The sequence below is a fragment of the Capricornis sumatraensis genome, chromosome 3 (genome assembly GCF_032405125.1).
Source record: "Capricornis sumatraensis isolate serow.1 chromosome 3, serow.2, whole genome shotgun sequence".
Lineage (NCBI taxonomy): Eukaryota > Metazoa > Chordata > Mammalia > Artiodactyla > Bovidae > Capricornis > Capricornis sumatraensis.
The window spans coordinates 67,896,174-67,911,494 of record NC_091071.1 but is presented as its reverse complement, the minus strand read 5'-3'; the positions used below and the strand labels follow the sequence as shown (position 1 = coordinate 67,911,494).

General features: G+C 38.0%; 1 protein-coding gene across 1 annotated transcript in view; it reads left to right on the top strand.

Moving 5' to 3' along the window:
- MAP3K20 (mitogen-activated protein kinase kinase kinase 20) overlaps positions 1-15,321 on the top strand; it is a 168,999-nt gene that overhangs the window by 93,945 nt on the left and 59,733 nt on the right. Inside the window, exons 6-9 of the mRNA XM_068968128.1 lie at positions 129-157; positions 278-415; positions 8,178-8,264; positions 13,792-13,866. Of these exons, the coding sequence (XP_068824229.1) occupies positions 129-157; positions 278-415; positions 8,178-8,264; positions 13,792-13,866 (329 nt within the window). The remainder of the gene's footprint in view (positions 1-128; positions 158-277; positions 416-8,177; positions 8,265-13,791; positions 13,867-15,321) is intronic.

Below are 15,321 nucleotides of genomic sequence, written 5' to 3'. Positions count from 1 at the left end.
CAGTGTGGTAAACACTTTGATTTTACTGTTCAGAATCCCACATGGAAGATAAAAATACACGTTTATGATTTTTTTCAGGATAACTCAAACTGGATGGCTTTCATAATTTATCTTTTTTTCCCTTTTAGTTGTTATAGCTGCTGATGGGGTGTTGAAGGTAGGACTATTAATTTTTTAATTTTAAGAAATTTGGTTAATTTCAGATGTAGGTTTTATGACTGATGCTTGTTTTATTAGTCAGTAAAAAGAAAGTTGATACTCCTTTCTCTTTTCTCAGATCTGCGATTTTGGTGCCTCGCGGTTCCACAACCATACAACACATATGTCCTTGGTTGGAACTTTCCCGTGGATGGCTCCTGAAGTCATCCAAAGTCTCCCTGTGTCTGAAACTTGTGACACATATTCCTATGGTGTGGTGAGTTCATTTCTCATTTTTTGTTGCCAAAGGGCATTAAAAAGCAAACAAGGTACAGAAGCAGGGCATAGCAGTTTAACATGGTTTTAAAGCAATGATACTGTTCCTGGTAGAATATCCAGTGCAGTGGCAACAGAGAGAGTATTTTCTATTAGAAGGTGTACTCTGATCATGTTTTAGTTATTTCGTCCTGTGTTGAGAAGAAACCAGTGCCATGTGCAAGGAGCACATTAGATGGATCCTCAAATAGTATTAGATCTGATGCCCTTCTGCTTTTCTGGGAGGTTGTATGACTGTAGAATATCTCTATAAGTCAGTGGAAATGTAGAGCCTTTAGAATGGGACTTCACTGTAGTGTGTTGCTCCAAAACCACCCGTAGATACGCTAAATGAGTTAATTAACAGGAAATTTTTGAGTGTCAGCCATTAAAGTGATGAGTGAGTTTCCGGAGAATGCAGAAGAAAATGTACTTATTGGGTACATAGCCTTGCCCATGTGTGCTGCAGGTCTCATAGAGTGACTGTCTGAAACCTGGATCTAAGGTGTCACAGAAGAAGACTGGCCAAGCAACTTAGTTACAAGAATAGAATACTGTGGGGGTTGGGGGAGGGAGGCTCAAGGAATAGAGACCACAGGAACCAATCAGTGAAGAAGCAGAAGGAGGAGTTGCTAGAGGAGGAGTCTTGAGATGGACCATGCTTGAGGAATAAGTTGTGTCTGAATTAGCAGAGAGGAAGAAATGGGACAACAGGAGAGTGGAGGGGTGGGAGGGGAGAGTGGGCAGGGCAGCTCTTTGTGGAGGAAGGAATTCATTGCAGCCTTTTGTTGAGGATAAGTTTTTTATCCCTAAAAATGCTGTATATATATATCCTTTACAAAAAGCCCAAAATAGCATTTGGAGGGAATTCCCAAGCAGTTCAGTGGTTAAGATTCTGCACGCCCGATGCAAGGGGCACAGCTTCCATCCCTGGTCATGGACTAAGATCCCACACGCCTGTCGCAGCCAGCAAGGCTTTACCAAAAGAAAAGTTCTTGGAAGCCCAGTCTTCACCTCTCATCTCTTGATCATACTGCCTCTCTATATTGTTACTTCTTTGAAGGACCTTTTCATAGTAATGGGGGAGAAAGCTGTCTAACTTTAGAGCAGATCAATATGCCTCTTCCTCCTGACTTTCTGTGTTTTCAACTAAGGTGATAGCTGATGGTACAGGAGGATACCAGCATCGTCAAACCCATTCCTGTTTCTTTAGAGTCAGTCGGGCTCTAGGTACTTCCTGCTGGCCTCAGTAAGTTCTGGGCTGGTTTCAGTTCACTAGCTTTTTCTGTCATACTACATCTTACGTATACCAAATGTATCTAATATCAATTTTATTGGCTATTGAAAAAAATCATGTCATAAATGAAATACATGTTTTTGGTGAAAGGCTGGAATTGTAAAGTTTGGAAGACAGTAGCAGCATCAGGCTAAATATCTAATTTTCCTTAATTCTGTGCGTCTCTAAGAATGAAGGCTATAACTTCTTTAAGAAATTAATATCTTTTTTCTTTTTAAAGTATTATTATTTTATATTGGGGTATAGTTATAACCTATTTTAGACAGTGATCAAATAGTTCTTATCAAAAGAAAAGGAAAAGCCCAGAAGTTCATGAAGAAATAGATTCTAAAGCTGGTCCTGTATGTCAAAAGTTACTACATTCTGGGCTTCCCTGGTGGTTCGTTCAGTGGTTAAAAATCTGCTAGCCAAAGCAGGGGAAACAGGTTCAATCCCTGCTCTGGGAGGATTCCACATACAACTAATTCTATGGGGACCTAAGCTCATCCATCACAACTCCTGAGCCCACACATACCAGCTACTGAAGCCTGAGCACCTAGAGTCCAGGCTCCACAACAAGGGAAGCCTGTGTTCAGCAAAAAAGACCCAGCTTGGCCAAAAATAAATATATATATATATATATTTTTAAAATTACTACATTCTAACCATCCTGCAAATCAACTGCTAGGGAATATGAAAATGGAGAAATTTGTTGCAATTTAAGACTTTTTATGAGATTATTTCCTTCTAATGAAGTTATGTTCCTTCATTTTAAAGTAAAAGCCTATTTATTATGTCAGGCACTGTGCTAGACACCAACTTGCTGCTGCTGCTAAGTCACTTCCATTGTGTCTGACTCTGTGCAACCCCATGACGGCAGCCCACCAGGCTCCCCTGTCCCTGGGATTCTCCAGGCAAGAACGCTGGAGTGGGTTGCCATTTCCTTCTCCAATGCATGAAAGTGAAAAGTGAAAGTGAAGTCACCAACTTAGGGCAATTTAAATTTTCCTTTGCCTGCTTCTTGGGTCCAGCATTTCATTTTATCCTGTGGAATCAGGAACCATCAAACTTTTCCTATAAGGGACGAGAGAGTAAGGATCACTTACAGTGTCTCTGTTGTATATTGTTTTGTTTTTTACAACCGTTTAAAACTGTTAAAAGCAGTCAGCTATCTGTAGGGACCATAGTTCTCACTCTTTCCCCTTGCCTGTGGATGTAAACATGTATAAATATATTTTGATGGCTAGAGTTTTTAAGTTACATTGCACATTTATGTGAATTAGAAGATTTTTAAGGCTCACTTTAGCACTCTACAAGTTCTCGGGCAGTGCTTTTACTTGTAAGTCTCCCCACGTCTTAGAATTTCCCTCCCTCTGAAATCTTTGACTGGAAAGACACAACTGTGAGTTCTGTATAGAGTGAACTTTGGGGTTCAGTATTATCTCATTTATGAAAGCACAGTTCACACTGCCTTTCCCCAAAGCTTTACAATTGCCCAGGACTTTGTTTAAGTGTACCCACCTGCTTTTCCTTAGCTGAAATGGAGTTTTGGTTCCAGTGACCAGGAACAAATTCCCTTCTACATAGAAATTACAAAAGATGTGAAGAGAGGACTTTGTGGAGCTTAGGGTCTTCACTGTATCTTTTTATAATCCATTCCACAGTAAATGCCCGCCCCCACCATATTAAATGTAGTTTAAATCAAGACTTCTGAACCTGCAAATGTACAGCTTATTTTATTAAAAAGCTTTCCTTTCAAGGAACTGCTCACCACTACTCAGTAGATGGTGAACCTTTCTCTTTATGAATTATGTTTTCAATCTACTTATTTACTGATTCTACTTTTGTTTTGAGAGATGAAAAGTGAAAATGTTAGTTGCTCATTCATATCCAACTCTTTGCAACCCCATGGACTGCAGCCTGTCAGGGTCCTCTGTCCATGGGATTCTCCAGGCCAGAATACTGGAGTGGGTTGCCATTTCCTTGTCCAGGGGATCTTCCTGATCCAGGGGTCAAACCCAGGTCTCTTGCATTGCAGGCTGATTCCTTACCGTCTGAGGTACCAGGGAAGCCTTGCTGCTACTGCTGCTGCTGCTAAGTCACTTCAGTCGTGTCTGACTCTGTGTGACCCCATAGACATCAGCCACCAGGCTCCCCCGTCCTATCAAATGCTTAACAACTCTTTCATCAAGTAATCAATCTTACAGCAAACCTTAGAGCCAGTCACTGGACCTTTCCAGGGTTGCTCTGCATTTACAGATCTGGTGTTGCTCTTCAGGACTTGTCTGCTTCAGTCACATGTTTTTGAATATCAATTCTATATTCTTATTAGAGTCTTCTTTTAACTGGGTGGGGCGGGGGAGGGTATGCCTTTTCAGTAAATCTGTTAGTTTTAAAATAGCGACTGCTGTTTTACTCTCTGAAAGAGGTTTACTCAGAATGCTGGTTATTCTTACCCTGTGGCTGCATCAGCCGAATTCCATTCAGAAGAGTACACATATGCTCATTTAGTTATAAACAACAAATCAGGATTTTATTTAATCACGACTCTTTCCTGTTTTACTCTCAACAACATTAGTGAAAGGAAAAGTACAGAGCGCGCTTTACGGATCCTGTTTGTTTAAACGATCACAAATTTTTTTTAAAGTCAAGAAAGCATCACACGCCCAAGGTAGTAGGCCAGGCGAGGATAGTTGTTAAGGTAGGAACCATGTTAGTTTTAGAAGTTTATAGTCCATAAACTCTGAAAATGATATCTATCTAAGGAAGCAGTACAGATATTGAGAGTTCTTCACATCCTTTCAGAACAGGTGAGTAAGCAGGACTTCTTTGTCAATAGGTATATTTGCCTGCATAGGACATCCCGTAGTTCATTAGAAGTCTGTTCCATTCATTGAGCCCCCCTACTCACATAGCAGTCACATGCAGATGAATAAGACCATAAAAAACAGTTGTCATTTTTGAAACCCAACCAAAAAACCCCAGTGTATTTTTGCTTTTTATTTTTCTTTCTCAGACTTGCTGTAAGAATTTAGCCCCTTGTTTTAAAGTCCCTGGCCCTCCGCAGCTTAATTTAATTAACCTTTGGCTCTTCTTAACACATTGCGAGACTAGCCAGCCTTGTACAGCCTTAAAATAAACATGCTGGTGAAATGCCAGAAATAGATCTTGTGACCCTTTGCTTGTACGCTGGTAAACTTCACTAGGCAGGCCATTGTTGGTATTTTATAAGGAAGTAGATTTTTTTCTGTCCTCTTCTGATGACATCTCTTGAAGGAGTGTTTAGGATATTATCCACAAAAGAGAAAAGAGTTCAGGAAAGCCAGAATCATTGAAGAGTAAACGTTCTGAGAACCCAAGGCCTAACCACTCTTTAAAAACAAAACTCTCCTAATGGCAATGCAGAAAGGATTACCTGCTCCAAAGCTTCTCAGCCAAAACCAGTTTTGAAAATAAAGCAGCTTCAGAGTGAGCATCACTGCTTCGCTTGTCTGTGAGTCCTGTTCCAGAACCACCCGGCTCAGGTAATGGCTTTCCATTGTAAAAGAAAAGGCAGGAAAAGTACACAGCTTTGTCCAAGTTTCTCTTCTGTAACCCGAAAATAGAAATTTTCCTTGCAAGCACAGTTTAAATGTAGGGATGTCTCAATATAACATGAGTTGGAAAATATTTTTAAGGTGAAAGATCACAATAATGTTTGGCCTGCATCCCCATAACTGATATTTTCAGGCATAGTTTAATATATTTTTAGACCTCCAAGTGACTTCCTCAACTAAGCTACTTTTTTTGTGCCAAATGTGATTTTGCTCAGTAGAAAAAGCTGTTGTCCTATCTCACATCACCTACTTTTTGATACATTTCTGAAGTTGGCAAATAAATAGTAGGGAATCATGAGATGTGCTGACCCTGGAATTAAACTCAAGATCTCATTTGGGCTTCAGGATCCAGCAGTTCAGGACGCCACTCTTGCCAGTTTCACATCCATCAGATGGCTACTCCTTGTGGTAGGTCTTTAGAGACACAGGAGGGAATAGAATGAAACTATCTTACTTTTTCCAGGGTTGGAACCCTTAGAGAAATATAACTCTGATCCTATTAGATTTTTGGACACTTTCCAGTGGAATATTTTGGGATAAAGAATGGCATAAATCTTTTTTTGGTGTCATTCCCCAGGCTCTTAGTTCTGCCTCTTACCCCACAAAAAACCCAAGCAGCTTTTGTGTGTGTGTGTGTGTGTGTGTGTGTGTGTGTGTGTGTGTGTGTGATGTGTATTGTGCAGACAGGTCAGAAGGCCAGACTCTGAAAGGAGGGGCACAAGGCTGCTCATCTAAACATTCTGGTGTCCTGGGCATTTGAGGCAGAGTCATTCTTTCCAAAGAATGCCAAACCCCTTCATTTTCTTGCACTTTATACCCCTTCCCCTCTGAACCCCAGCACCAGGGAGTAGTGATTGCAGTAAATTGAGGGGCTTTATTTCCTGCTCATCCCTCTTGCTCCTGCCATTTCTCCACCCCTCCTCCACCACCACCATCCCTGCCCACTGCCCAGTGTCAGGTGACCACGTACCTGTTCTGGTTCCCATCTTTCCTGTACTTCCAGCATTTGCTCGAATCAGCCCCTTCTGGGATGCCCCTTACCTTTTCCTAATCACTTCTGTGACTCGAATAGAATTATTCAGTAGCTCTTCTAAAGAAGTACCTTACACACTTGATTAAAAGCCCAAAGAAGCTTCAGGGAATTATTTTTCTCCTGCTTGAGCAGCATCTGCCAATTTCCCTGATTTTCCTGCTAATTACCTTAGTATATTAGCCAGAACTCATTTAACATGTTATGGCTCGAGTAAGACTGAGCACTGGCTAAGGAAATAGTGGGTATCGGACTTGCTTGAATAGAGTGTATATTCTCAGTCTGCACTCTTATTTAGAAATGAGTTTTTGTTTTTAGAACAACAGAAATGTCAAGCAGAGGTGCTGCATGTCTTTGCTTCTGCCTTGGCTCCAAACCTACCTAAACTAGGGCCTGTGCACTCTCGTTCTTCCATCTCTAAAGTTACCTATTGTTGAGACCTTGACTTTCAGGGTGAGACAAGAAGTTCACATTCTAGCTCTGTCACCTGATAACTGAATGCCTTTGGGCAAGTTTATTTAACTTCCTTAAGCATTAGTTTCCTCATCTGTACAATGAGAATGATACCTATCTGATGGGACTGAGATTAATCAGGATAGCATACTTAAAGGCTTAACAGAGTACCTGGAACATAATCCCTCGATAAATGATAGTGGCTGTTATTATCATGCTATTATTAATAAAATTGTAATTGTTTGTGCACTTCACAAAAGTATCGATAGACTCAAATCCGGATACTCATTTGTATAAATAAAGTAAAACTCTCCATTGTGGTTGTTGTTTACTTGCTAACTTGTATCTGACTCTTTGACCCCATGGACTGTAGCTGGCCAGGCTTCTCTGTCCATGGGTTTTTCCAGGAAAGAATACTGGAATCGGTTGCCATTTTCTGCTGCAGGAGATCTTCCCAACCCAGGGATTGAACCCACGTCTCCTGCATTGACAGGCGGATTCTTTACCATTGACTTACCTTGGCAGCAAAAGTCTCCATGACTCAGAGTTTAAAGAGAATACAGAATCATTAGCTGTTTTCAGCACTTCTCACATCGATTTGCTTTGTTTCAGCATTCCAGTGCAGATTTATTAATCAAGCTAATCTCAAGGATTGCAGAGAGATAACGTATACATACATTTGCACACACATGCACATGCGAACAGCCTATATATGTACATAGGTGTTTATGACATTTTAGAATATAATTAATAGATTATATCATAGGTGGATGAAAATAAATCCCTTAGACTGACTCATTTGGAGAAAGAGTTCTCCAAACACAGAATCTAAATGTTAGTCTTGCAAGTATCCACCATTGTGGAATAAGTGGTTTAGCCAGTGATTTGGATTTGGGGCTCAATTTTTTTTTTTTTTTAATGAGACTGCTACTGAAGCTTTGAAAATATGTTTGAATTCCCAGTTGTTTTCATACAGAGAAATTTATCAGAGATTGAAGGTGCAAAGAGTTTTGACTAACAAAGTGTAAAATCTAGTTTATGGTGAGCCATGGGAATTCTGTTAATTTACAAAATACAGTTAAATCACTTAGGCGCATTGGTTTCATAAAATTTTAAGCCCGGATGTAGATATTCTACTCCCTAAAGTGGATTTTTTTAAATAAAAAAGAACAGCAGCAACAACAAAATATATGTATATGTATAAAATATACGGAAGAAGCTCTATGCGTGAATATATATGTTTTGCCCAAGTTTCTACAGATGGAGTTGGTTGTGTCTGGTAATTGGATACAGTTAAATGTTAAAGTTTCAGTAATATACCAAAAATATAAAGTACAAGAATAAAAATTCCATTTCCTTTTTGTTCCAGGTTCTCTGGGAGATGCTAACAAGGGAGGTCCCCTTTAAAGGTTTGGAAGGATTACAAGTAGCTTGGCTTGTAGTGGAAAAAAACGAGGTAAGACTACGATTCCCCATTCAGGTACATAGATCAGAAAACAGTATTGGGGTTTTGCAAAAGACTTTTTCATCTTCTTCAAATTGAAAGTAAGTTCACGCTTATGGAAAGATTAGCAGTAGGAGCTAACACAAAGGGTCAAAGTGATGTTATTCCTCATGAATGGACCCTTTACATCTAATTGTTGCAGCTTCACGTCGTGATGCTGTAGATCAAAAATTGTACAAGTACTGTACTAGTTTCTCAGTCTCAATTGTAAAACCTAGGGGTTTGTTCTTAGTGATGAAAGAAGCCGTTGCGTCCAAGGTAGGGGAACAGTTTAACTCCATCTCCTGCGTTTAGGACATCTTTTTTACTGTCCGGGAGTTGATATATCTGTAAGAGACCTTCAGCTACTTCAACTTACCTCTCCCAGCAGGAGTCACTATAGTACAAGAAACTGCCGCTTAGATGAGAATTTCAAAAATAAAAGAAGAAAAAATAGTTTCAAAAAAGGGAAAAATTACAGTTTTGCCACCTACGTTGAACACTACATTGAAGATGAGCTCCTCACTGGAATTGGCGAGGCAGTGGCATAACTGCTCCCTTCTTCATGCAGAGCCTTTCCATTTCAAAAGAACTTCAGTGGCGTAAACAGCGTTTGTGCTGTGTCCCCAGCCTCGCTTTTCTTCTTCCCACAAATTGAGGCTTTCAGTTAGTTGGACCTATGAGCCTACATCAGAGAACATGGTACATTCATATCAAAGAGAGCAACTACATTTTGAAAGGTTTAAAATTGTGACTGAAACGCACAGCCATGGAGATTCTCAGCATAAAGATGAAGCATCCAATATCAAGGTATTATGAGAACTTAGATCAAGTGATGGAAGCACGCAGTTGTCTTTGCAACACTGCAAAACAACTTTATTTCACAAAACTTCTTCATTTCCACATCTTATCTGTGCCCTCCACAAAAGGAAAGGGTGCAGCCTTAGGATAAAATAATTTGCCAAAAGGCAAATATGTAGTAATATTCCCTTTTTAATGCCTTAAAAGAATTAGATTGATCTGCTCTCCATGGTTAGTGCAGGAACAAACTAGATCAATCAAAAAGCTGCTATTGACTGAGAGAAGCCAAGTTTTCATATTTAGATCACATAATCCACAGTTACCTTATTAATTTGTCCTCCTGAGCCATTGAGATTGGATGAAATGTTCATGATAGCCGAAGTTAATGGGAGAGAGCTGCCAATTTAAAGAAAAATGAAAAGGTGTAATATTTAAGAATGTGTCTTACTCATTGTTTCACAGAGGCTGTTCTGTTTTAATTAAATGTGGTGGTTCTTCCTGGTGTGCTATTCAATCAGACCTCACACACAGTATAACTGATTATTTTCATGGTATGAGAACCCACTTGTTTCTGTTCAGTTTCTTTTGCCAGTGAGATGATTAGACATTTAGTTCTGGGTTGACAAATAGAGCAAAGAAGGTTTTGACCTTCTATTGACTTTGGAGCAGAACACTCAATGTCATTTTTTTTTCTCTGTATCATTTCAAAATAAAGTAGGAAGAAATTTTATTTTAAAGCTGACTGAACTCTCCAAGTATGTATAAGACAGAGTAATTAATATTTTAAAATAATATTTCAATTAAAGGAGGGCAGAATAGCTGTGAATCTAAAGCACTTTGAAAATATTGGAGTGTCCATCAAGGATTTTTAAAGCTGAAGAAAAAAATGAATTTAGAAGCTGCCTTTGAGTAGTTGACTTGAGGCTTGAGAATGCCCTATAAATAGCCTTCAGGACCTCCTCAATGGGTACATGAGGAGGCCCTCTCCCTGTCTGTCTCTAGGGAATCCCCTAGAGTGTGCTGTTTTATCCGTGGGGTGATATGATCAGCTAATAACAGATGGGGACTATTCAAATGCCTCCCCTATTGTGTTTATTAAATATAACAGTCAGTTGAAAGAAACCCACATGGTGAAATATATTTTCTCAACTTTCTAGTGAACCAAATGCAGATTGGGTGCTACAAGGGTATTTATCCATTCTCATTCTGCACATTTACCAGAAATATGGAAATGAAGTTCAAATGTCATTTCCATTATCATCATTCAAGAAGATGTCTTCATTTCACCTTATGAATAGTGGCCCTTATTATCAAAACAAATTCTGTTGAGATAGCAATTAAAATAATTCCCAAGGATTTATTTTATAATAAAATTGAGACTTTGACTTAAATATAATTTATAAAAATCCCTTCAGTTTCTAATTATTTTGTTTATTTTTGCTCTGAAATACCTTGGGTTATTGAGTTGAAAAGAGAAAGCTGTAATTGTTTTTCAAAGGCCTCATTTAAATAAAGAATGGCATGTTTAAACTTTTAGGGAGATATTTTAAATGTGAGCTAGTCATCCTAGACTCATTAGAAGTTGCAAAAATATTACAAAGAATTCTGTGTACCCTTTACTCTGCTTCCCCCACTCGTGAGACATATATATATATATATATATATATATATAATATCAGTATATATAATATCAGAACCAGAAACTTGACACTGATACATTACTCTTAACTAGACTCTAGAGCTTATTTGTTTTCACTGTTTAGAATTGCTTTTTGCATCTTTAGGAAAATCAATACTTTCTAAAAATTATATCTGAAGGCCTTTGATTCCAAACCCCTAATAATGAAATAAGATCATCGAACAATAACTTTTTCTATTATTAAATTCTATTGAAGCTATAATCCACAAAATGCTGTTAAACTTTACAAAGCAAACGATGAACCATTATAGAAGACATGAAGTTAAGAGAGTATTACTAATTTTTAAATCTTACAGGTATGTCTGTATGCCATTGGACTTTCCATAAAACTCAATTAGTAGTCATTCAGAATGTCCTAGCAGTATAACTCCATCTTTTCAAGTACATAAATGTGTTTTATTCTAAGTAGCAAAACAACTATTAACGTGGAAATCCAAAAACTTAATCCATTTTTCTTGACTACACTTTAGAAAAAGGTGATAAACTTGACTTAAAAAATAATTATTGTATCTTATGTAGAAAATAGTGCAGAAAAAAAAGAATATAATCTTTAAGAAAAATGTCTTGCCTAATTTAATGATTGGGAATTATTTTCATCTTCAGTTTGAAATCTTTATTTTTAAATATTTAAGGTTTAAGTAGTGTTGCAGACCTGGTGCTAATATCTGGTTGTTTCAGGATGTTTTAATAGAATACCCACAGTTATATAATCACACTTAAATATTTTAAATTCTCTTTTAAAGTACTTTTTAGTGCATGAAAATAATCCCTTACGTAGTGTCTGAGTCTCGATTTAACTGATATTTGAACATGTCAGATAATTTAAAATAATTATGTCTCCTTTTATAATGTCTCACATGTGGTATCTAAAAAGTTTGTCAGTATGAAAATATCAACACCTATATTCAGCCAGTTCACATTTCAGTTCTTGGAAAATGTGCTGCAGTTACGTTGAAAATGTTACCTGTTAGGAAAACTTGTTTTTCATTACTCATGATGTGTGTTCAGTCACATAATTGCAGTCACTGTCTGTTTATGTTAGTTGCCACCCCAACGATCTTACTTTTTTTTTAAGTAAACTCTTGATTTTCTTTACTTTTCACGAGAAGGTTTCCAGTTCTCATTACAGTAAAATAATAGTGCCGTTTACTACATCTTACTCTAGTCTATGAAATCACAAAACCAGAGGTTTAAAAATGCTTAGTGTAGTCTCTAACTTCCAGAGTTGCTTTTTTTTTTTTAGCTTTGCTTTAAAGTTTTATTTATTTCGGTTTTCTGATTTTAATTCCAAATACAGATTGTCTGTTTTCTTGCCAAGACAACTATTTTTCTAGTTTTATATGTAACCTCCTCCAAATCCAATGAAATTGTTTTAAATTTTTTATCTGCAAAACGTCTTGGCAAACAACATTGCAGAGAAAAATCTTCCTACTGCAGAGGTTCTCAGCTCTGTCACACCTGTGAGTGCACGCTCAGTCACTCACTCAGTCGTGTTCAACTCTTTGTGAGCCCGTGACTGTAGCCCACCAGGCTCCTTCATCCATGGGATTCTCCAAGCAAGAATACTGGAGTGGGTTGCCATTTCCTCCTCCAGGCGATCTTCCCGACCCAGGGATCGAACCCCAGTCTCATGTCTCCTGCATTGGCAGGCAGATTCTTTACCACTGAGTGATCTGAGAAGTCCCCTTCATACTCAATACTCTATTTATAACAATTATTTAATGCTCCCGCTTTATCCCTGAAAGGAAATTCAGTGGTAATACAGCTTACTACACACATTGTATTTTAAGTCAACATAATGCTGTAAATGTAATATAAGGAAGAAATAAATATGTATTGCAGTGTATAAATGCTCAGGCATGATGACAGTAGAGGTGATAATGGAACAATTTTAGATGCTTGCACCTATAAATAAATAGAATTCAACAGCTAAAAAAGCAAAATAAAGATGGGTTATTGTGAGTATTAATGATTCCAGTACCATGAGCAACACTATATTGTAGGTAAGATTTTCCCAACATTATGGTAAGGTTATGAATAATGCAAAAATCAATCTACCCTTGATTTATTTCATTTAGTAGTTGCATTCAAGAAAGTTCAGAGTATTTTTAAAATATTCAAAAAATACTCTACTTAGAAATCAAAGTTAGAGTCTAAGCTCAGAAAAGTATAAAGCTCATTGTTTTCTTGTCTTACATGAACGCACATGGGGCATTTGAAGTTTGGTGGAATGCAGGAGAATTTTTAATCAGGCTTTATGATACATTGAAAGATGCTTAGCATTCTTGACCTGCTCTAGGTACAACCCCCCAGACTTTAAAACAAAAATGTCTCTGTAGATTTCTAAACTGCCTCTGGGAGAATTACATGTTCTATGAGAACCACTGCTCTAGAATGTTAGAACAAGACTAGTCTTCACATTATATTCTTTGTTCTATCAAGTCCTTATATTTTATGGGTTTGGCCAAAACTAAGCCATGATGAGTCATCCATTCAGAGTGTCTCATTTGCCACTGAGAAAATACTTCTATAAAATTATCTCTGTGTTCACGATGTTTTCAGAAGTTGTACACCTATTGCCAAAGCTGAACTGGTTTCCTAGTTACCTGGCCTATTTGCAATTTTCATAGTTACCTATAAAAATACAGTGATAGGTTCATGGTTTAGGTTTATGTAAGTTCCAACTTGTCCCTCTCCTACTGTAGTTTCTTTTAACCAGATTCTATATTTTGTCGCATTTGTTGCTCTGAACCTGATTTCTTCATCCACTATGATTCCTCTTTGGAGGAAAAGGTAAAGTGTCATTAGAGATTAGATACTATGAATGTAAACACAAATTCTCTCCGGTCACCTATTAATCAAAGGATGCTTTCAATTTCATGTCTTATTTATGCTACTAAATTAATTCTTTCATATCTTCCAACTAGTATTTCCTTCCTTTAATGAGAAAATGCCTGTATTTTGTTTTGATTTTGCTTATTTTGTCTTTCTGTCTTACAGAGATTGACCATTCCAAGCAGTTGCCCCAGGAGTTTTGCTGAACTGTTACATCAGTGTTGGGAAGCTGATGCCAAGGTGTGTGTGTGTGTGTATATATATATATATTTGTTGTTGTTGTTGTTCTGAAATCTCACTTGTTTGTCTGGCTCTTGAGTTTTTAAAATGTGGGTTAATCAAATTCATTACAGAGCAAAACAGGGTTGCTGTTCCTTTGAGCCCCAGATTGACTATGAAGGCTTTCTGCTGACATTTGCTTGGCATGAAACCTAAAATCTCATTACTGGCTCTCTCTTACAGCACTCCAGCATTCTTGAGTCAGTAAAAAAGAATTTTGTTCCTTGTTTTTAATCTTCAGTAATAAGTCTTGCATCTTCATGTTATATAAATACTAGCACACCATGCTTATTATAAGCCAGGCACTGTTCTGAACACTTTAAGTATATCAACTCCTTTACTTCTCAGCATATCTCTGTGAACTGGGTATTGTTATTATCCCCATTTTACACATGAAGAACCAAGCCTCGGTTAAGTAGTGAGGTCAGGGCCACACAGCTTGTAAGTGGTGGCGCTGGAGGCTGAACCCAAGCTGACTGACGTGAGTCCCTGCACTTAACCCTCCACACCACATTGCCTCTCTACACTAGAAGTCCAATGCGCTATCCATTGTGCTACAAAGCCCGACCACCACATTGCCTTTCTAACCAAAGACCAGGCAAAAGTAGCACTTCTAGAGAAGCTCGATACGCACTCCCTGTGGAGTTTCAGTGATGTTTTTTAAGCTGTCACAATAACGTTGGAGAAATTCCAAAATTGAGGCTTTCATGTGGTTATCACTTTCAAGCACAAATGGCCCATTTCCCTTCCCTGCAAAGACTGGTTTAAAAGACTGTCACGTACATACGGAAGTGTTTATAGATAAAATGATAGGCGAGTCTTGGATTTGCTTCAAAATACAGTGAAGGGAAATGAATAATGGTATAGATTAAATAGGATTGGCCGTGATGATTTTTGGAGTGATAAGTATATGGAGGGTGTTCTCTCTACTTTGGTGTATGTTTGGAATTTGCTGTAATACAAAGTTTAAAAACAAAAACGATCCTCATAGATGAAATATTAGAATAAGAGAGATAGACTTGAGAAAAGAAAAGTTCAAATTTCTGCAGTCTTTCATGGAAATAAGTGTATCACAAACTGACCTTTTAAAGATAGATCTAGAAAGAAAAAAAAAAGACTTGAAAATGGAATTTCTTCCTTAATTTAAACCCAGTCCCCATATGACTTTAAAGAAGAATGAATGGTAATAATGTACAGAGCCGTTCCCTTCACCTCCTCAGGGGAGGTTTCAGGACCCCAGGAGAATCCATGGATGCTCAAGTCCCTTATATATCAGGGGTGATTCAGTCACGACCCTTCCCTTCACCCCAACTGTGGTTACACTTCCTTGCATTCAACAACCAACTTGAACTCTGGCTGATTGAATCCATGGATACGGAAAGCTGTGGTTTGTCTAGGCGAAGTAACTCAGAAACG